Here is a 22,677-nt window from a genome sequence, read left to right as displayed (position 1 = left end):
CTACTAAGTCTTAAGGGATTAAAATCGGGATAAGACAAAAAAAAAAAATGTCCGTTTGACTAAAATATTTTTTGGAAGCCCTGCTCTCACCTTTCAAATGACACTTTACATAAACAATATGTACAGAAATTTTGAGAAACATTTTCATAAGAGCAATGAAGTGGAATTAAAGTCTTATAAGATATTAAGTATGTTTTATTTTATCACCTTGCACTTTGATGATTTGACTGTATATTTCTACAGCAGTTGGTTGAAATTTCTGACCAGCTTAAGTTTGGTTTAATAAAACAAATTGCAACTGGGTTAGAATTTAGAATGAACTGCAATAGGTGGAGAGCAACACTTATATAGTCAGGTCACAGTAATTCATTGACTTTCTGAGTATGTTTATTTCTGTCAGATTTTGACTAATTCTACTGAAGTTAACATGAAACAAGAAATGATTGTAACAGGATTCTGTTACGAAGTCTCCCAAACGAAGCTCCCATAATTCGTAATTCCCAGGATCGCCTGACATTGGGCAACCTCCAGTGAAAATTGGTTTGGTCCAGTAAAATTATATGCACTAGTGATGCCTGGGGACTAACCTTGTATATCATTCAAATCATCTTGGCATGACAAACCAGAATATATATGGTTTAGGGGTGGGGATCTCGACCATTTACAAGATACTAGAACATTGGGGGTGGGGGGAACCCCTGGGGACTGACCGTATACGTCATTCAAATGTTCGAGACATGACAAAGAGGAATAAATATGGTTTAGGGGTGGGGATCTCAACCATTTACAAGATATTAGAACTTTCTCAAATGGCAGGGGGTCGGGATGACCCCTGGGGACTAACCCTGTATATCATTCAAACCATCTTCGCATGACAAACCAGACTATATATGGTTTAGGGGTGGGGATCTTGACAACTTACAAGATGTAGAAATTTCTTAAATGGCAGGGGGTGGGGGTGACCCCTCAGGACTAACCCTGTATTTCATTTGATGTGCTTTATCATGACAAACCAGATTAAAGAACCTTAGTGAGCGCGTTCACATACCCCACTTCCCCACATTGTCATTGGAGAAATAAAATAAGTGTAAGAAAAAAAAATTGTATCAGAAAAAAAAATTGAATCATAATTTCCTGTCAATATCCACATCTACATAGTATGTCCTTATTATCTACACAGTTTCATGAAATTCTGTTGTGTGGTTTGATAGGAGTTGCAATGACAAAAGGTTGCAGTAGTATATTGGGCAAATAAGTTCAAAGGGGTGTAACTCCTGGAAAAAAAATTGAATCGTAATTTCCTGTTGATATGCACATCTACGTAGTATGTCCTTATTATCTGAAAAGGTTTCATGAAATTCTGTTGTGTGGTTTGAGAGGAGTTGCGATGACAAACTGTTGCAGTAGTACATTAAAGTAAATAAGTTCAAAGGGGCGTAACTCCTAGAAAAAGTATTGAATCGTAATTTCCTGTCGAAATGCACAACTACATAGTATGTCCTTATCATCTAAAAAGGTTTCATGAAATTCTGTTGTGTGGTTTGAGAGGAGTTGCGATGACAAAAGGTTGCAGTAGTATATTGGGCAAATAGGTTCAAAGGGGCATAACTCCTAGAAAAAGAATTGAATCGTAATTTCCTGTTGATATGCACATCTACGTAGTATGTCCTTATTATCTGAAAAGGTTTCATGAAATTCTGTTGTGTGGTTTGAGAGGAGTTGCGATGACAAAAGGTTGCAGTAGTATATTGGGCAAATAAGTTCAAAGGGGCGTAACTCCTAGAAAAAAAATTGAATCGTAATTTCCTGTCGATATGCACATCTATGTAGTATGTCCTTATTATCTGAAAAGGTTTCATGAAATTCTGTTGTGTGGTTTGAGAGGAGTTGCGATGACAAACTGTTGCAGTAGTACATTAAAGTAAATAAGTTCAAAGGGGAGTAACTCCTAGAAAAAGATTTGAATCGTAATTTCCTGTCGATATGCACAACTACATAGTATGTCCTTATTATCTAAAAAGGTTTCGTGAAATTCTGTTGTGTGGTTTGAGAGGAGTTGCGATGACAAGAAACAGGACTGACGGACTGACGGACTGACGGACAGACAGACGGACAGACGGACGGACGGGTCAAAAACATTATACCCTCCGCAACTCGTTGCGTGGGGTATAAATATATATGGTTTAGGGGTGGGGATCTCGACCATTTACAAGATATTAGAACTTTCTCAAATGGCAGGGGGTCAGGATGACCCCTGGGGACTAACCCTGTATATCATTCAAACCATCTTCATGACAAACCAGAATATATATGGTTTAGGGGTGGGGATCTTGACCACTTACAAGATATTAGAACTTTCTTAAATGGCATGGGGTGGGGGTGACCCCTGGGGACTAACCCTGTATTACATTTGATGTGCTTTATCATGACAAACCAGAATATATATGGTTTAGGGGTGGGGATCTCAAACATTTACAAGATATTAGAACTTTCTCAAATGGCAAGAGGTCAGGATGACCCCTTGGGACTAACCCTGTATTTCATTCAAACCATCTTAGCATGACAAACCAGAATATATATGGTTTAGGGTGGGGATCTTGACCACCTACAAGGTATTAGAACTTTCTTAAAATGCATGGGGTGGGGGTGACCCCTGGGGACTAACCCTGTATTTCATTCAATGGGCTTTATCATTTAGAACATTTTCAGTTAAAAAGATTGTGTCTATCACAAATGGTTTTCAATTTATAATCATTTGAAAATTTTTAAAAATAAAATCCCATAGGGTTCTATAGTAAAACCCTCTTTTCTTTTTGCCCCTCAAAGTACCCCTTTATAAACCCCATTGCACAAACAAAACCCCTGATTGCACCACTAGACATGTTAGTCTAACATATTCTGAAACCCTAAGTTAATCTGACAAGCGGTTTTGGAGAACGGGTGCGGACAAGTTCAAATTTAAAAGCGGCGGAATTCCCAAACTTCTTTGGGAGACTTAATTAAACAAGAAATATGATTTAACCCTAGTTCTATAGTTTCATTTTTGTTCTTTAAATATATCTGGAAACTGAAATATCAAAAGTTGAGAAACTGTTCTGGAGTGGATCCAGCCATTTTTAAAAGGAGGGTTCCAACCAAATGTCCCCATACAAAAGCATATGTTGTCAAACAAAAAGGGGGATTCCAACCCTGGAACACCCCCTGGATCTGCCACTGCTGTTTACCTGATTGACTCTGTGACGAATTTCTTGTAATTCATGATGTAGATCTGACTGTAACCTGGTACCCTTGAACTCCTGCAAACGTTCCAGAACACCCATTACTCCAGGGTTAATCAGGGAAGTTTGTGATCCATAACTTAAGCCATGTATTCTTTCATCCGAACATGAATATGTTGAAAGACCATCATCATCTATATTGTTACTCTTCAATGCGGTCCATGACATCCCTTTGTGAAGATCAAAAACCTTTTCTTCTGAAAAAAATATATTCTGGCTAACTTATATTATTTGCCATTCACTATATAGTTCATTCATATCAAAGCATGAAATCAATTTAATTACCATAGTACTATTCAACAAGATACAGATATTTGATACTGTGTAAATTCAAAAATTATTGCCAGATTTTTAATAATGCGAATAATGTGAAGCCTTGAGTATGACAATAATTAGAACTCACATTCTGATATTCCGTATATATATCTGTATGTAACTTTTCCTAAAATCGCAATAATTAAACTCATATCCATCTTCATTCTTCGAAAATTGCAATAACAAGTTGCTTTTTAAGAAAAAAAAAGACAATACGTGAACCTTAGAACTTTTTTTATTCTAATTATTAATTCAACTAAATAAGAAATTATATATCAGTGTTATCTTGGCCATGTGTGTGGAGGATAATATTTTCTTTTTATTGTAAATCATTACAATTTTGGCATGTTGAGAGAAGTGTTAAATATGAAGCAAGGAGAGAAAAAAAAAGATTCCCAGACGTATAATTTCTTAAAGAATAATAATAATTCAAAACATGGAGGACACATGTACCTTCTTCCAAAAATTCATAAAATTAATCTAGAAATTAAAGAACCTTAGTGAGCGCGCTCACATACCCCACGTCCCCACATTGTCATTGGAGAAATAAAATAAGTGTAAGAAAAAAAAATTGTATAAGAAAAAAAAATTGAATCATAATTTCCTGTCAATATGCAAATCTACATAGTATGTCCTTATTATCTACAAAGTTTCATGAAATTCTGTTGTGTGGTTTCAGAAGAGTTGTGATGACAAACTGTTGCAAAAGTACATTGAAGCAAATAAGTTCAAAGGGGCGTAACTCCTAGAAAAAAAATTGAATCATAATTTCCTGTCGATATGCACATCAATGTAGTATGTCCTTATTATCTACAAAGTATCATGAAATTCTGTTGTGTGGTTTCAGAAGAGTTGCGATGACAAACTGTTGCAGTAGTACATTAAAGCAAATAAGTTCAAAGGGGCGTAACTCCTGGAAAAAAAATTGAATCGTTATTTTTTCTGTCGATATGCACATCTACTTAGTATGTCCTTATTATCTGAAAAGGTTTCATGAAATTCTGTTGTGTGGTTTGAGAGGAGTTGCGATGACAAAAGGTTGCAGTAGTATATTGGGCAAATAAGTTCAAAGGGGCGTAACTCCTGGAAAAAAAATTGAATCGTAATTTCCTGTCGATATGCACATCTATGTAGTATGTCCTTATTATCTGAAAAGGTTTCATGAAATTCTGTTGTGTGGTTTGACAGGAGTTGCGATGACAAAAGGTTGCAGTAGTATATTTGGCAAATAAGTTCAAAGGGGCGTAACTCCTGGAAAAAAAATTGAATCGTAATTTCCTGTCGATATGCACATCTAAGTTGTTTGTCCTTATTATCTGAAAAGGTTTCATGAAATTCTGTTGTGTGGTTTGAGAGGAGTTGCGATGACAAACTGTTGCAGTAGTACATTAAAGTAAATAAGTTCAAAGGGGTGTAACTCCTAGAAAAAAAATTGAATCGTAATTTCCTGTCGATATGCACAACTACATAGTATGTCCTTATTATCTAAAGAGGTTTCGTGAAATTCTGTTGTGTGGTTTGAGAGGAGTTGCGATGACAAGAAATAGGACTGACGGACGGGTCAAAAACATTATACCCTCCGCAACTCGTTGCGTGGGGTATAATAAGGAGTTGCGATGACAAGAAAACGGACTGACAGACTGACAGACGGACAGACAGACGGACGGGTCAAAAACATTATACCCTCCGCAACTCGTTGCGTGGGGTATAATAAGTAATGAGGCATTGCGAACTGGTCAGCTAGCAGGACACATTAATGTTCGTTACCGACCCATCATCAATAAGTGTAACTCTCCCGCGAGAGATACTTACCTGATCTATTTATAAATATAAAAAAGAAGATGTGGTATGATTGCCAATGAGACAACTCTCCACAAGAGACCAAATAACACAGAAATTAACAACTATAGGTCACCGTACGGCCTTCAACAATGAGCACAGCCCATACCGCATAGTCAGCTATAAAAGGCACTGAAATGACAAATGTAAAACATTCAAACGAGAAAACTAACGGCCTAATTTATGTACAAAAATGAACGAAAAACAAATATGTAACACATCAACAAATGACAACCACTAAATTACAGGCTCCTGACTTGGGACAGGCACATACATACAGAAAGTGGCGGGGTTAAACATGTTATCAGGATCCCAACCCTCACCCTAACCTGGTACAGTGGTGTAACAGTACAACATAAGAACGAACTATAAAAATCAGTTAAAAAAGGCTTAACTCATCAGATGGATACAAACAGAAATACTACACAGAGTGGACGTAGCCGGGTACTTGTATATCCCAACAACAAATAGACACTAAGTACAGATCTGAGAGTACTCTCAGTTACTGACAGCTAGTTCAAAGCCACTAACAACTAATTAAAACAATCATGCATCTAAGACTAAATTATCAATTAGTATACATCCAACATCCAATTATTGAAGAGGCATAACTTTTACATTCAAGATACAAAAAATTTCATTAATAAAATAGAGTCACACGAGGTAAAAAAAGTATGCATTCTTATTGCCTATGATGTACGTCAATGTACACAGAAATGATCATTGATAATTTAGAAGAAACTGTTATCAATGCATTAGAATTTAATGACACACAGGAGAATATATTTAAAAGATTCTCAACAAAATAGATTTAACTGCATTTGTTAAATTAATTCTTAGAAACAATGAATTTGAGTTTAATGGACTGTTATACAAACACATTATAGGAGCGCCCATTGTCACCAACATGCACAGATCTGCATCTGTCTGCCCTATTCATTAAAATCTTAGATAAGTTCCAAAGGAGAAAAAACATCAAATTACACTGTCAATAGGGGGACGGTTTTATGGTCTTCACAGGCAAAATAGAGCAAGTTGAAGATTTCTTTAACCTTGCAAACGAAATTGACCATCTACTAAAGTTCTAATATGAGGTGTCGACATCTAGTATGGCCTATTTAGAGGGTGGTAAAGGGTTATTTTCGTGCAACGTTTTCGGCCTTTTTATTTCACGTGTTTCGACGTTTTATTTCTTGTTTTCTCATGTTTGGTTCGATGTGCGTGGTTCGTGTTTTCCCTTAATTATTTTCCGTGTTTCGTGTCGGTACTCTTATTTTCTCGTGCTTGTCCTGCATTTGATTAAAAAGTAAACCGGGACTAATTCAAAGTCAGCCTAAATATTGTTTTAAATTATAAACTAATTAACTGGTCCCAAGATATTTATTAATAGCCTATTGTATTACTATGATAAATCGGATGCAACTAACAAACGCTAAAAGGTGACCACATGCAGGGTCGCCATGTCCATTTATAATGACTGCATGTTCTCCAAGAACGGCTGAGTAATAACTTTTGGTACTTTTTTCCTTAATATTGACAATTTTATTCCTTGGCTTCGTTTTTCCAGAGTGTTCTTTTTCCGTGCAACATTTTTGCGATATGTTATTTCATGTGTTTCCGTGTTCAGACCCTCCCTTTTACCACTCTCTATTTAGATACCGAAGTGTACAAAAGTGAACGATTCCATAATAATGGAATTCTTGATGTTAAATCACATATATTAAAAACACAGAAACGTATCAATATTTACCAATCACTAGTGCACATCCAAAACACACATAAATTTAAGAGCATTACAGTGTGTGAATAATATAAGAAATTTCTACTTCTACCACTAAGTGACCACCTTCATTTGGTTGACTATCCTGTCACTGTTTGGTGTGCGCTTGCATATTTAACAAGTCCAAAAATAATTTTAACAGAAAGGAAATAATTTGTGCTGTACATAACATTTATACATGGTGCAAATAAAAACATGGGACTTGAAATTTAATGTGGAAATATAATTCTACCGCCAAAAATCATTTACAAGTACTAGTTAATAAAAGGCACTTGTATTATTATTATAACCCCTGCATGACCTTTTAAGGTATAGAACTACTTATTTGGCCAGGTTAGAAAGAACATACAAGAAAGAAGTACATACATGTATTTTAAACAAAATAGTTCCTAAAAAATTCTGGCAAAGCTATAAATTTGTCAATAAGTAATAAATGTGGATGATTTTGGTATCAAATGAACGCTTAAAGACTTTGGTTCACTGTAGAACCCTTGTTAAAAGTTTCTTTTGAATAGTTAAAAAATGGAATCTTTTAAAGCACATGAATTAGCAGACATGTTGAAAGTCAAGAAAGACGGAAAGGAAACCCTCAACATATCCGCCTTTAGAGATTACGACACGAATGTTCGCCACATGAACAAGGCCACGGTATACTTAGAAGTAGACTCAGGAGAGAAATACCTTTACAGGTATTGATTGTACCTACCATAGCAGCACTGACCCAGAATAATCGCAGGTACATTTTACACAAACAACAGTATTCGAAGGGACTTAAACTAGCCCACCCATTGTCAGAGGATAATACCTTTGACATTTCATTACTCATTGGAACAAACCACTACTGGGATGTAATTAAGGACGATATATGTCGAGGCAACAGACCGACAGCGATGAGATCAAAAATAGGATATTTGTTATCTGGAATACTTACTTCATGTGCAACACAACAACGCAATTTACACATGATGCATGTTTTAACAAATCATGAAGGAGAGGATCATGATATTGAAATGTTTGGGAAATTAGAATCCCTTGGAATAAAAGCTAAGGACAAACCTGACGACGAGCCATAGCGATTTCATTACATTCCCAATTACCCTGTCAAGAAAGATTCTACAACTACTCAGATTATAATTGTTTATGATTGCAGTTATAAAGAGAATACAAAGAGTCCAAGTTTGAATGACTGTCTACACTCATATCCACCAACTTCAAATGAACACAAGGACCTCCAGGACACTAGACAAATACTACAACACTTTTTGTCGAGATGGATTAGCACAATTTCAAACGCATGTGATTCAGTGATAATGTTATATGTGATTCAGTCTTTCACAGACAATTTTCTTAATTTTGATACATTGCTCATTGAGACTTTAATTGCATAAACTCGCGGCCCCTCGTATGTTGAGGATAAGTAGAGACTTATCATAGTATCTTGGGAATTATACATGTACTCCTTAAGCACTGTCTATGTTACGTCATGGTATCTATGTTACGTCATGGTATCTATGTTACGTCATGGTATCTATGTGTAAACGTCATTGTCATTCCATCATTAAATCAATCATTCGTATAGATGTCTTTTTCCACTTTATATCAAATTAGAGTTATTCCTTGAATGGACCATATGACCAAATGATTAATTTGTATTTTACCACTGCCCAACAGCACTTTGATATAGCTTCAAGGGTATATCATGATAACCCACCTGGTACAACTAATGCCACATGTGGAGCAGGATCGGCTTACCCTTCCAGAGAACCTGAGATCACCCCCAGATTTAAGTGGGGTTCTTGTTGCTCAGTCTTTAGTTTTCTATGTTGTGTTTTGTGTACTATTATTTGTCTGTTGGTCTTTTTCTTTTTTAGCAATGGCGTTGTCAGTTTATTTTCGACTAATGAGTTTGAATGTCCCTATGTTATCTTTTGCCTCTTTTTTTTTCATGAGTGACTTACTTTCATGATTTTCCCAGAGTAGATAAATAACACGAATAAAAAGCATCAAGAGCTTGTTAAATTTTGATCTTCTCTTACAAGAATACACAAAAACAAAGTATGGATTTCCAAAGTAGCAAAAAAAAATCGCAAGAAAAAAAGAGCAATGAACAGGCTCAAAATTAAAAAAAAATGTATTTGTGAAATAATTCGGTCAGTCATGAAATATAAGTATCTCATAATATGAGTCCAAATGGAAGAAATATAATGGAATACTATTTCCACTGGAACAAATGAGCTGCGACAGACTGAAATCAACCTGATGCAAATGAATATCTATACATATGTTAACTTATTTAGAGTTGAAAAATCTCTATGCAAAGTCTGTAACTGTTTGAAAATTAAGTAGATATAAGAACCCTTCAAAACAGACCAAAATTCCTCTTTTATTTCGTATTTGAATGTTTAAAAATCAATCAAAGTCCTACACATGTACTTGTATTATGTGCACTTGCATTAGGTCCATTTCTATCAGACGCAGCTCAAATATTACAGTATGTGTTCCTAACAGAATAAAGGTTATAGAATATTTATTCCAACAGGAACAGTCTATTATGGCATTGTTTATAAAAAATGTTTTCAGGGGAACTTCTGTTATAGGTGGAACAAATAAACGTTGACAGATTTACAGTACACTGATTCCGGTTAAATGCATCTAGCCTATTTGTCAGATAAACTTATAAAAGTTATATGCAAATAAGTGGAATAGACTGTTAGAAGCCTGTTATTCAGTGGTTGCTGTTTGTTGGTGTGGTTCATAAGTGTTTCTTGTTTCTCATTTTTTATATAGATTAGACTGTTGGTTTTCCTGTTTGAATTGTTCTACAGTAGTCATTTTTGGGCCCTTTATAGTTGCTGTTCTGTGTGAGCCAAGACTCCATGCTGAAGGCCATACTTTGACCTATAATTGTTTACTTTTTATACATTGTGACTTGGATGGAGAGTTTTCTCATTGGCACTCATACCACATCTTCTTATCTATATGTATTTATAAAGATACCATTGTTTTACCTTTTTCTACTGCTTGCATGTTTTGATTATTATTCTTCAGACTTTGATCCTCATTCTCGGTATTCTGTGATTTTCCCTCTGACAATTTCTTAATTAAAGGCAACTTTACAGATGAAGAAGTTGGTGGCGTCGTCTCGCCTAATGGCCAAGGTCGTTTAATTATTGTAGGCCCTGCCTGATGTCTTGGTGAAGGAGAGAGTGGCTGTAGTACAAGTACTGTTTTCTTAGGTTGTTTTCTCAATTTCTTTAGGGCATCTGTTCTCCATTTGCTTTTCTAAAATTAGAATTAATACTGCTATCTTAGTTATTAAGGTTATAGCTGTCCAATAGCTGTTCCATTAAAAAATTTTCAAGCCCAGGAAATTTTTTTATTCCTAATGTTTTCATTCGCTGGAAAACACATTACTTTCCCAAGCCACTGTGATTCAAGATGGCACTGCAGCTGACTCTGAGTATCGAAAATAAATGGAAGGCTGTATGTTACACGATTTTACGTCCATTTTAATGACAGATGAAAATTTCAAAAACAAGCTCAGAATTTGAACAAGGGTTTTTCTCTTTCCGACAGGTAAAATATATCATGGTCATTTTGGCAAGTTGTTAAAAAAGTTGACGGGACATAAAATAAAATAATTAAGCAACTTTTTTGACAGAGACACGATCAGACATTCTATTTTTTCACAAACTTTTAAATGTTTACAGAAGATGTGAACTAATTTGAATGGTGGCACTATGATACAGTACAAACAAAGGAATTCACTTAAAATTCACTTAAAGCAGTGATTTTTTTCACCAATAATATTGCGAGAAATTCAATGCGAGTTATTATATTTTTTTCTCTGAAATTCAAATTGTGCATACAATCCAGATCTCAAGAAAAATGGAATTCTAAAACCTTAATATTACACATCTATTGTACATCTCTCTACCTAATACATAGGTAATATATATATACATATATATATATAAGTACATCTGAACCAGTGACAACTCTACACCAGATTTATCCATCGGATCACCAGCAGTGATGGTGATACATAGCTGTGTACATTCTGTATATACAACTATATATATATAAGTCTAGAGATTTGCACAACGATACTAATATAAGATGGTATTATATGAAGATGTTGTTATTAAATCGTGTTGACAAATATTTCGGCTTAACAAATAGCCTTCTTCAGTGATATATATATATATACAAGTCTAAATTGAAAACAACGTTCAAACCTATGATTGCGTTGGATAAAAACCTCAATTTTTATACGTGTGCATGTAAAACAAATTTCTTGGTAGAGGGGTCTAAATACAGCACAAACAACATTTTCCAAAAGACCAAAAAAGTGAAAAAGTATATTTTAATAAATGTGGATGATGCCCCTGCTTGCATATCATATAGTTATAAAGGGACATAACTGAAGCACGGTAAAAGTGATGCTACCCAAATTTGAACTTGATCTGAGCTTTGTGGTAATAAGCATTGTGTGTAAGTCTCATAACATTTGGTTGAGGCTAACTAACGCAGGGGTTAAAAAATTGTGTTACAGCTCACTAGCCCAGGACTTGTTGGTAGCAGGATTTTACTAGCCCTGTTAGTAGAACTGCTAGCCAATCAAAACTGGCCTGCTAGCCCGAGTATGCCTTACAAATTCAGAATTTGTTGCATAATACATAGTAGGTGTCCTTTGTTTTGAAGGCGGCAATATACACTGTATCTAATAAAATAAATTAAATAAATTTTTGTTTTATTAATTATAACAAGGATCTCTAGACATCTTTTGGGATTTCCCTTGTACTATGGGTTGTTAAATATTTTTGGGCACAGAAAACGTGTTCATTGGTCTTGTCATGTGATACCAGTGATTCAATTCCCATATTTGTTGTTCCCACATACAAAGCAGTTTTTTTATCAGCGTGATCAGGAAAATAACGGCAATATTCACAAAACATAATCTCTTGTTTATCATCAGTAACAGCCGACCTTGCCCATGGGGAATCTTTCTGTCCATGACACTATAAATTTTTTTTTCCGCTCTTCCTGGTCGTATTTGGCATTTTTTGGGATGAATTTTCAGCCTCATTACCCCCTTCATCTACCGTTTTTCGTTTTGAAACTGACAAAGTTCCTGTGGTGGCCGTACTAAAATATTTAGAAATAATTTGTGCATGGTTTCAAGCTCAACAGCTGTCTGACAAGACAGGTCAATATCGATCATTACATTATACACCCAAGTACCATTAATTAAAAATCTCGGCATAAGCAATGTACAATACCCCCTGTACTGAGAAATTGATATTGAAAGTACGTGAATTGCGATCAATACATGATACCGGTCCACCCAGAGTTAGTTGTTCTATTTCTAAAACATGTACAAAATCGGTTCAAATTCTTGGACTCCCGGATGACGTAATTCAATTTGTTTGGCTAAGATAGAATAGTGATAAGGGGATTTTCCACTTTCTATTTTGGAAATGCCAAGAGTTTTTTGTGACTAGTCCGTCGGGCATATTGGGTTACAAGTTTTAATTGCCCGAGGTGTAATAGTCTAGTCCCGGGCGTCGGGCTAGTGGATTTTTTAACCCCTGTAAAGTCAGAGAACAGAAACCAAAAATTCAGCAATTTTTATGTTTAAAAAGGGACATAACTCAAGAATGGTAAAAGTGTCACCACCAAATTTCATAATTCATCTGTATTATGTAGTACATGTAATAAGCATTGTGTATAAGTTTCATAAAATTTGGTTGCATGAGGCAAACTAAAGTTAGAAAACGGAAACAAAACATGTGTACTTGATCTTAGTTTTGTGGTAATGAATATTGTGTATAGGTTTCATAATGTTCGGTTGGGGCAAACTTAAGTTACAGAATGGAAACTAAAAAGTTTGCAATCTTTCAATTTATTAAGGGCATAACTCAATAATGGTTAAAGTGACACTACCCAAATTCAACTTGATCTGTGTTTTATCAGTGGAAGTCAAAATTAAACATTGCATTGTATAAAACATTGATTGGAGTTGATTCAACTTTAATCATGGACAAAGGAAGATAACTCCAATTTTAAAAATTACTTTAGAAGAAAATAAAAACTTTGCAATTTTTCCATTTATATAGGAGCATAACTCTAGAACGGTTAAAGTGACGCCACCAAAATTCCAAGTTGATCTGTGTTTTGTGGTAATAAGCATTGTGTATAAGTTTCATAACATTTGGTTGAGGCAAACTAAAGTTAGAGAATGGAAACTAAAAATTTTGCAATTTTTCCATTCATAAAGTAGCATAAATCTAGAACGGTTAAAGTGAAGCCACCAAAATTCAAACTTGATCGGTGTTTTGTGGTAATAAGCATTGGGTATAAGTTTCATAAAATTTGGTTGCATGAGGCAAACTAAAGTTAGAAAACGAAAACAAAACATGTGTACTTGATCTTAGTTTTGTGGTAATGAATATTGTGTATAGGTTTCATAATGTTCGGTTGGGGCAAACTTAAGTTACAGAATGGAAACTAAAAATTTTGCAATCTTTCAATTTATTAAGGGCATAACTCAATAATGGTTAAAGTGACACTACCCAAATTCAACTTGATCTGTGTTTTATCAGTGGAAGTCAAAATTAAACATTGCATTGTATAAAGCATTGATTGGAGCTGATTCAACTTTAATCATGGACAAAGGAAGATAACTCCAATTTTAAAAATTACTTTTATTTAGAAGAAAATAAAAACTTTGCAATTTTTCCATTTATAAAGGAGCATAACTCTAGAACGGTTAAAGTGACTCCACCAAAATTCCAAGTTGATCTGTGTTTTGTGGTAATAAGCATTGTGTATAAGTTTCATAACATTTGGTTGAGGCAAACTTAAGTTAGAGAACGGAAACTAAACATTTTTGCAATTTTTCCATTCATAAAGTAGCATAAATCTAGAACGGTTAAAGTGAAGCCACCAAAATTCAAACTTGATCTGTGTTTTGTGGTAATAAGCATTGGGTATAAGTTTCATAAAATTTGGTTGCATGAGGCAAACTTAAGTTAGAAAACGGAAACAAAACATGTGTACTTGATCTTAGTTTTGTGGTAATGAATATTGTGTATAGGTTTCATAATGTTCGGTTGGGGCAAACTTAAGTTACAGAATGGAAACTAAAAATTTTGCAATTTTTCCATTCATAAAGTAGCATAAATCTAGAACGGTTAAAGTGAAGCAACCAAAATTAAACTTGATCTGTGTTTTGTGGTAATAAGCATTGTGTATAAGTTTCATAACATTTGGTTGAGGCAAACTTAAGTTAGAGAACGGAAACTAAAAATTTTGCAATTTTTCCATTCATAAAGTAGCATAAATCTAGAACGGTTAAAGTGAAGCCACCAAAATTCAAACTTGATCTGTGTTTTGTGGTAATAAGCATTGTGTATACGTTTCATAACATTTGGTTGAGGCAAACTTAAGTTAGAGAATGGAAACTAAAAATTTTGCAATTTTTCCATTTATAAAGGGGCATAAATCTGGAACAGTTAAAGTGATGCCACCAAAATTCAAACTTGATCTGTGTATTGAGGTAATAAGCATTGTGTATAAGTTTGATAACATTTGGTTGAGGCAAACTCAAGTTAGAGAAAGGAAACCAATTTGGGGACATACGTACGTACAGACGGACAAGGGTAAAACTTGATGCCCACACCGCTACGATGGGGGCATAACAAAACACATTTGACTAACAACGGATGTTCTAAAACCCTGCTGACAGCCATTGGCGATTGCCAAATAAATTGATCACCAGATATAACAAAAAGGATCTTAATATTTATTTAATACCAAACAGAAAACAATAAACTTGCAGAAAAGATGGTATACCACAAACATCAGGTGCAAAAATTTGTACACCATATCCGGATTTCAACAATTAATATCTCTTCAGTGATGTTAGCGATTGAAACGGTATTTGGAAGGCCATATAATTTACCTCAATTTAGGATAGACTCTTGAATTTTAAAGAGTCGAAATAGGATGAACGGATCATATAAACCCGAAGGAAAATATAATACAAGCCCAAACGAAAAAATATAAACAAGTCTAATTTGAAAACAAAGTTCAAACCTATGATTGCATTGGATAAAAACCTCAATTTTTATACGTGTGCATGTAAAACATTTTCCAAAAGACATAAAAAGTGAAAAAGTATATTTTAACAAAACGCATTTGACTAACAGGTCGAACAACGGATGTTTTAAAACCCTGCTGACTGCCATTGGCTATTGCCAAATATATTGATCACCAGATGTAACAAAAAGGATCTTAATATTAATTTAATACCAAACAGAAAACAATAAACTTGCGGAAAAGATGGTATATATATATATTATTAATTGAATATTTTTAAGGATTTGTGATTCGTTAAAACTTGATCACATGTACATTTGTATTTGCTCAGTTTGCACACCAATACTGTTGTGTTTAGCTTTTCGTAGGTCAAAAACAGCATATTGCACAAGGCATACAGCATATTACTAAAAATACATTCTAGAAATTCACTCAACAACAATACTTATCTTCACCTGGATCATTGAGTGCTGATGTAACTTACATTGACCATAATCAGCCAAGGGGAGCTTATGTACCTGGGTTCATAACAAACCTTTTTAAAAGATGGTGCATTAGCGATGGCATTCTCTATTATTGAAGAAATATTTGGCTTTGTAGTCTGAGAAGTGTCTGAAGGCTTGGTTGATTTTACTTTTTTCTGTATTTTTTTCCATTTTGAAGATGATTTTCCACTGGCTTCTGGTGTCTCATTTGACCTCACAGAATCCGGAGGTTTTTTTTCATCAGCAAATCTCACACGTTTTCTCCATCCTGCAGGAATAAATACATTTGTATTAATCTGAATCAAGTATGAATAAAAGGAGACAATGGGTGAACTTCAAATGAGACATCAACCCAACGACAAAAAAAATAAATTGTTTCGCTGAGCGCAGCTGGATACGATGCAGATGTCCAACCCTGAAACGTTAGGGCCAAAATGGACACAATATTCACGCTTGATACAGGTCTGAATTTGGATTGTAACTAAATTTTTGACACATAATAGGTTTCTGACACAGAATAACTGTAGTCAAAGAACTTCAAATTGGTTATATGATTTGAATTTATATTCAATTTTTTGCTTTTGTGCACTAAACTATGCTGTTGCGAATTGACCCCCCCCCTAAAAAAAAAAAATTTTACCCCGGTTTTTTGCTTTTGTGCAATACACTATGCTGTTGAATATTAACCCCCCAAAAAAAATCTGAAATGAGAAAAATTTCCCCCCCCTCCAATTTTTTTCACCTCCCCCCTTTCCCTTATTCCCAAAAAAAAAATCTTTCCCTCAAGATATGGTCAGTATCTCAATTCAAATTTCTAGTGGAGTTTGCAACCATAATTACCCATTTAAATACATCATAAAAGTTTTAAAATATAAAATGACATACATAGTCATGGCTAAAATTAATATTAATTAATAGTAACTGCTAAAAATAAATTGACAGCTAATCACCTCAAGACAATCATCATTTCTTAATACATAATTTACAAGCAGTGTAAGGGAGGTAATCAAACAGTGTTCTTTTAATTGATTTGGATTACCTCCCTTACACTGCTTTTCAATTGTCTCAATTGTCCTTTAACCAGAAAAACCCTTGTTTTTCCCCTTTTTTTGCCCCTAATTACTAATTGGTATAAGCCATAACCCCCCCTCCAAAGTCAATCCTAACCATCCCTTTGTAATATGGAAACTTGTGGTATAAATTCAGAGAGATTCATACACTTTAACACAAGAAAAACCCTTGTTTTCCCCTTTTTTGCCCCTAATTACTAATTGGTTTGAGCCATAACCCCCCAAAGTCAATCCTAACCATCCCTTTGTAGTATGGAAACTTGTGGTATAATTCAGAGAGATTCATACACTTTAACACAAGTTATTGTCTGGAAACTACAAAAATGCTTATTTGGGCCCCTTTTTGGCCCCTAATTCCTAAACAGTTGGGACCATAACCCCCAAAATCAATCACAACCTTCCTTTAGTGGTTATAAACCTTGTGTTAAAATTTATTGATTTCTATTTACTTAAATACTAAAGTTATTCTCCGGAAACCATCTGTCTTCGGACGAAGCTGACAACGACGACACCGGAGACGACAACGTGATACCAATATACGACCAAATATTTTTTAATTTTTGCGGTCGTATAAAAACCAAAATTCATCTACATGGAAAGATACAGACACAGAAAAAGTTTCTATAAATTTGAACCTGATAAAACGGAGATCTCCTTGTGAGGAAATATTTAATTTTATGTTGAAATAAAATGCTCTGCAGGGCACAGCTTGATATGACCGCAGAGGTCAAACCCTGAACAGTTGGGGCAAGTATGGACACAACATTCAAGCTTGATACAGCTTTGCATTTGGATTGTGATTAAATATTTGACACAGCATAGGTTTCTGACACAGAATGAATGTGGTCTAAGAACTTAAAAATTTTAAATTTGACAGTCACCTATTATGGTCCAATATCCAAAATCTAAATACATGGTTAGATTCAGCATATCAAAGAACCCCAAGAATTCAATTTTTGATGAATTCAAACAAAGTTTAATTTTGGACCCTTTTGACCTCAATGTGGACAAAGTTGATAACGGGGCCCAAAAATCAAAAATCTAAATACATGGTTAGATTCAGCATATCAAAGAACCCCATGTATTCAATTTTTGTTGAAATCAAACAAAGTTTAATTTTGGACCCCGATTTGGACCAACTTGAAAACTGGGCCCATAATCAAAAATCTAAATACATGTTTAGATTCAGCATATCAAAGAACCCTAAGAATTCAATTTTTGTTAAAATCAAACTAAGTTTAATTTTGGACCCTTTGGACCTTAATGTAGACCAATTTGAAAACGGAACCAAAAATTAAGAATCTAAATACAAGGTTAGATTCGGCATATCAAAGAACCTCAATGATTCAATTTTTGATGGAATCAAACAAAGTTTAATTTTGGACCCTTTGGACCTCAATGTGGACCAATTCAAAAATGGGGCCCAAAATCCAAAAACTAAATACACGGTTAGAATCAGCATATTAAAGAACCCCAAGAATTCAAGAATAAAACCCCATTGAAATTGGTCAAGAAATAAGCAATTTATACGAAGTATCTTCTTTTGCACAATACTGTGCAATTAAATATTTCTTGCTATTGCGCAATACAGTACAATTGACAATTTCTTGCTATTGCGCAATATTGTGCTATTGGATATTTCTTGCTATTGCGCAATACTGTGCAATTGAAGATTTCTTGCTATTGCGCAATACTGTGCAATTGAAGATTTCTTGCTATTGTGCAATTCTGTGCAATTGAAAAATTTCTTGCTATTGCACAATACTTATTATATAATAATTTACACATCCTGTTTGGTGTGTATCTCCTACCATATCATTATTATTTGCTTTTAAATATAAATCAGAAATAACCAACTTAAAATGGAAAATTTTAAAAGAAAAAAAAAGGAAAAAAAGAAAAAAAAGGGAAAAAAAAAAATCCCCCCCCCCCAAATTTTTTGAACCCCCTTATGATTCATCACCCCCAAACTCAATCCCAGCCTTCCCTTTGTGGTATGGTACCTTGCAGTACAATTTCAGAGAGATCCATACACTTGAACACAAGTTTATTGTCTGGAAACTAGAAAAATGCTTATTTTTGGCCCCTTTTTGGCCCCCAATTCCTAAACGTTTCGGCAATTACCCCCAAACTCAATTCCAGCTTTCCCTTTGTGATATGGAACCTTGTAGTACACTTTCAGAAAGATCCATACACTTACACACAAGTTATTGTCATGAAACTAGAAAAATGCTTGTTTTTTGCCCCTTTTTTGGCCCCTAATTCCTAAAATTTTGAGGCAATTACCCCCAAAATCAATCCCAGCATTCCTTTTGTGATATGGAACCTTGTGGTACAATGTCAGAGAGATCCATACACTAACACACAAGTTATGTCTGGAAGTTACAAAAATGCTTATTTTTGGCCCCTTTTTGGCCCCTAATTCCTTTACTGTTGGTACCATAACCCCCAAAATCAATCCCAACCTTCCTTTTGTGGTATTGAACCTTGTGGTAAAATTTCAAAGAGATCCATTCACTTAAATTAAACTAAAGTTAGAGTGCGAAAACCAATGTGTCTTCGGACGACGCCGGATGACAACGACGACGATGACACCAACGTCATACCAATATATGACCACAAAAAATTTTTTGCGGTCGTATAAAAATCACATACCGGCAAATGGTTGATTAATTGTGACATGTTATCTCACTTTAAGTGACTTTAGTAAAAAAATTATTAATTAAATATAATTCTTTATGGACATGAATGTTCTAATGAAATAAATTAAAATAGTCCAGCTTTTTGAAAGAACCACAACTCTTATAAAATGTATGAGAAATAAACCCAAAATTAAGAAACTTTTGTTAACACAAACCTGGAACCTGATGTAGTCCTAAAAAGTAGAAAAATAATTTTTCAGAAATTCAATTCTGTATTTGCCAATCACTGATTCAATATCATTTTATACACTTTGAACAAAAGATTTTTCCGTTTGTCAATTCTAAACGGGTTTTTTAAATACAAAATAGGTTGCTGTCCATGCAAAGCATGATTGATTGATTGTTGGTTGTTTAATGCAAAGCATAATAATTAAATTGAAAGTGATATATATATATACAAGTCTAAGTTGAAAACAACGTTCAAACCTATGATTGCGTTGGATAAAAACCGCAATTTTTATACGTGTGCATGCAAAACAAATTTCTTGGTAGAGGGGTCTAAATACAGCAAAAATAACATTTTCTAAAAGACCAAAAAATTGAAAAAGTATATTTTAACAAAACACATTTGACTAGCAGGTCGAACAACAGATGTTCTTAAACCCTGCTGACTGCCATTGGCAATTGCCAAATAAACGGATCACCAGATGTAACAAAATGGATCTTAACTATTAATTTAATACCAAACAGAAAACAATAAACTTGCGGAAAAGATGGTACACCGCAAACAAAAGGTGCAAAAATGAGTACACCATATCCTGATTTCGACAATTAATGTCTCTTCAGTGATGTTAGGAATCGAAACGGTATTTGGAAGGCCATATAATTTACCTCAATTTAGGATAGACTCGAATTTTGAAGAGTCGAAATAGGATGAACGGATCATATAAACCCAAAGGCAATATAATACAAGGCTAAACCAAAAAATATAAACAAGTCTAAATTGAAAACAACGTTCAAACTTATGATTGCATTGGATAATAAACTGCTTCGGTGAGTGCAGCTAGATACGCCCGCAGAGGTCCAACCCTGAACAGTTGGGGCAAAAATGGACACAATATTCAAGCTTGATTCAGGTCTGAATTTGGATTGTAATTAAATATTTGACATATTATAGGTTTCTGAATAAATGTAGTCAAAGAACTTGAAATTGGTTATATGAATTGAATTTATATTCAATTAAAGATTTCTTGCTGTTGTGCAATACTTAGTAAATCTGTTGTCAGACTATAAACAAATAAAGTTCAATTAATTCTCAATGTCATATTAGAAATTTATGAAAATAAAAAGGGAGCTTACATCAATAGATATAAACAATTCACCAAAGTTTCATGAGAATTGGTGACAGCATTTTTGAGTTATTGTCCGAAGACTGGAAAATCACCCCTTTTTTTAATGAATAAAACCCCATAACTCAGAAATGTAAAATGTAAAATTTATAAAATTCGAAAGGGAGCTCATGTGAATAGATATAAACAATTCACCACAATTTCTTGCAAGTTGGTGAAAGCATTCTTGACTTATTGTCCAAAAACTGGAAAATCCCCCTTTCTTTAATGAATAAAACCCCTTAACTCGGAAACGTAAAATCTAAATTTTATAAAAAACAAACGGGAGCTCACGTCAATAGATATAAACAATTCACCAAAGTTTTATGCAAATTGGTTAAAGCATTTTTGAGTTAATGTCCAACATGTTGACGACGGACGGACGGACAGAGGTATACCATATAACGTCCCTTAAATGGGCGTATAAAAACCGCAATTTTTATACATGTGCATGAAAAACAAATTTCTTGGTAGAGGGGTCTAAATACAGCACAAACAACATTTTCCAAAAGACCAAAAAATTGAAAAAGTATATTTTAACAAATATATATATATCAATGCTAAAAAAAATTTGGTCAATGCTAAAAGAATTGACAACCCAATAAAATTGCAAAAAGAAACATTCACTTCTAAAATATATCTGGAGATATGGAAAAAAATAATTATATTATAGGCTATATTTTTCCTTATGAATTTTGCATGGTCAAGAGGATGGACAGTTTTCAATATATGACATGTTTGCTAACTTTTCAATTTCTTTGGGATACTAAGTAGATGTATTTTTTCATGGGGAAAATATCTCTAATGAAAAATCTGAGGCAAGACTCCAAATAAGTCAACTGAGCTCACCAAGATGTAACTACATACCATGATGGCCTGACTATTCTCATTCCTGCAAGTCTGTTTGGCCTCAGTAATTGCTTTCAGGAACCATGTACTTTAGAGGTACTAGGGTCCAGCTCATGGTTAAACTTAGGTAATGGTTTGATGTTTTGGTTAAGGATTATGCACCCTTTTGTTGTTTCAATGCTAAACATGGAAATTTTATAGAAAATGCACAGCCGTTCCCCTTGTACTCTAATATTTGACAATTGGGTGCTTGATAGATACAGGATTATTGCATGCAGTGCTAGCAATGATTTCCTTCAAACAAGTTTATAAAATAAGATATTGGTTAAAACAAATATAAATATGGACCAATTCAAGTACACCTTCTATGGTGTGCTCATCTTTATTGACTCATCACAAGATATTTTGGAATGTTAAGGTTATTTAGGACTTTTTGTAAACAATAAACTCTAGCACATCATGAACAAACAAGTGAGTAACCTATGTTTAAAATTTTATAACGAAAATCACTGTATTAAAGTCTGTGGATTTCTGCAAAAATCTTGGCTTTATTTGCCACATATTACTCATTTTCTATTAAATGCAATAAACAATAAATAATATTGCTTTTACCGAAGTTTCCCCTTGGTATATGTACAAAATAACACCTCTCTTTTATTCATTATCTTTGCTGTTTTGATGTCATAATATTTCACTTTGAAAATTTCGTAATACCACATAGCTACAGAAAGGGGTAGTCCAACGATTTACAGAAAAGAGCGACGATTTATAGAAAAGAACAGAAAACGACAGAAAAGGACCAAAAAGAAGTAGAAAAGATTATACACATATTTATTTCGTATTTATATACACACGAAATTTTGGTATTGTTAACAAATATTAATGCCTCGTAATAAATGAACCCATAACTCTAGAACTTGGATTTTAA

The 22,677-nt window shown here is 34.2% G+C and overlaps 1 protein-coding gene and 1 long non-coding RNA gene across 4 annotated transcripts in view; one reads left to right on the top strand and one right to left on the bottom strand.

Moving 5' to 3' along the window:
- Positions 1-22,677, bottom strand: part of LOC127717875 (synaptonemal complex protein 1-like) — a 106,518-nt gene that overhangs the window by 82,356 nt on the left and 1,485 nt on the right. Inside the window, exons 2-4 of one of the 2 annotated variants that reach the window (XM_052223736.1) lie at positions 15,851-16,068; positions 10,221-10,494; positions 3,225-3,475 (exon numbers count right to left, since the gene is read on the bottom strand). In XM_052223736.1, the coding sequence (XP_052079696.1) occupies positions 3,225-3,475; positions 10,221-10,494; positions 15,851-16,068 (743 nt within the window). Of the gene's footprint in view, positions 1-3,224; positions 3,476-5,405; positions 5,540-10,220; positions 10,495-15,850; positions 16,069-22,677 lie in introns of those variants that run through there. The other variant, XM_052223737.1, reaches the window with a different exon arrangement.
- LOC127717878 (uncharacterized) lies at positions 1,162-2,179 on the top strand. Of its 2 annotated transcripts, XR_007989451.1 has the most exons (3): positions 1,162-1,179; positions 1,348-1,424; positions 1,593-2,179. It is a non-coding gene; the product is annotated as an uncharacterized LOC127717878 (long non-coding RNA). The 2 variants fall into 2 exon arrangements; XR_007989450.1 differs by lacking the exon at positions 1,162-1,179 and having other exon boundaries at positions 1,192-1,424.

Source organism: Mytilus californianus, unplaced genomic scaffold (genome assembly GCF_021869535.1).
Source record: "Mytilus californianus isolate M0D057914Y unplaced genomic scaffold, xbMytCali1.0.p SCAF_10, whole genome shotgun sequence".
Taxonomy (NCBI): domain Eukaryota; kingdom Metazoa; phylum Mollusca; class Bivalvia; order Mytilida; family Mytilidae; genus Mytilus; species Mytilus californianus.
This window is presented reverse-complemented; position numbering and strand designations above follow the sequence as displayed.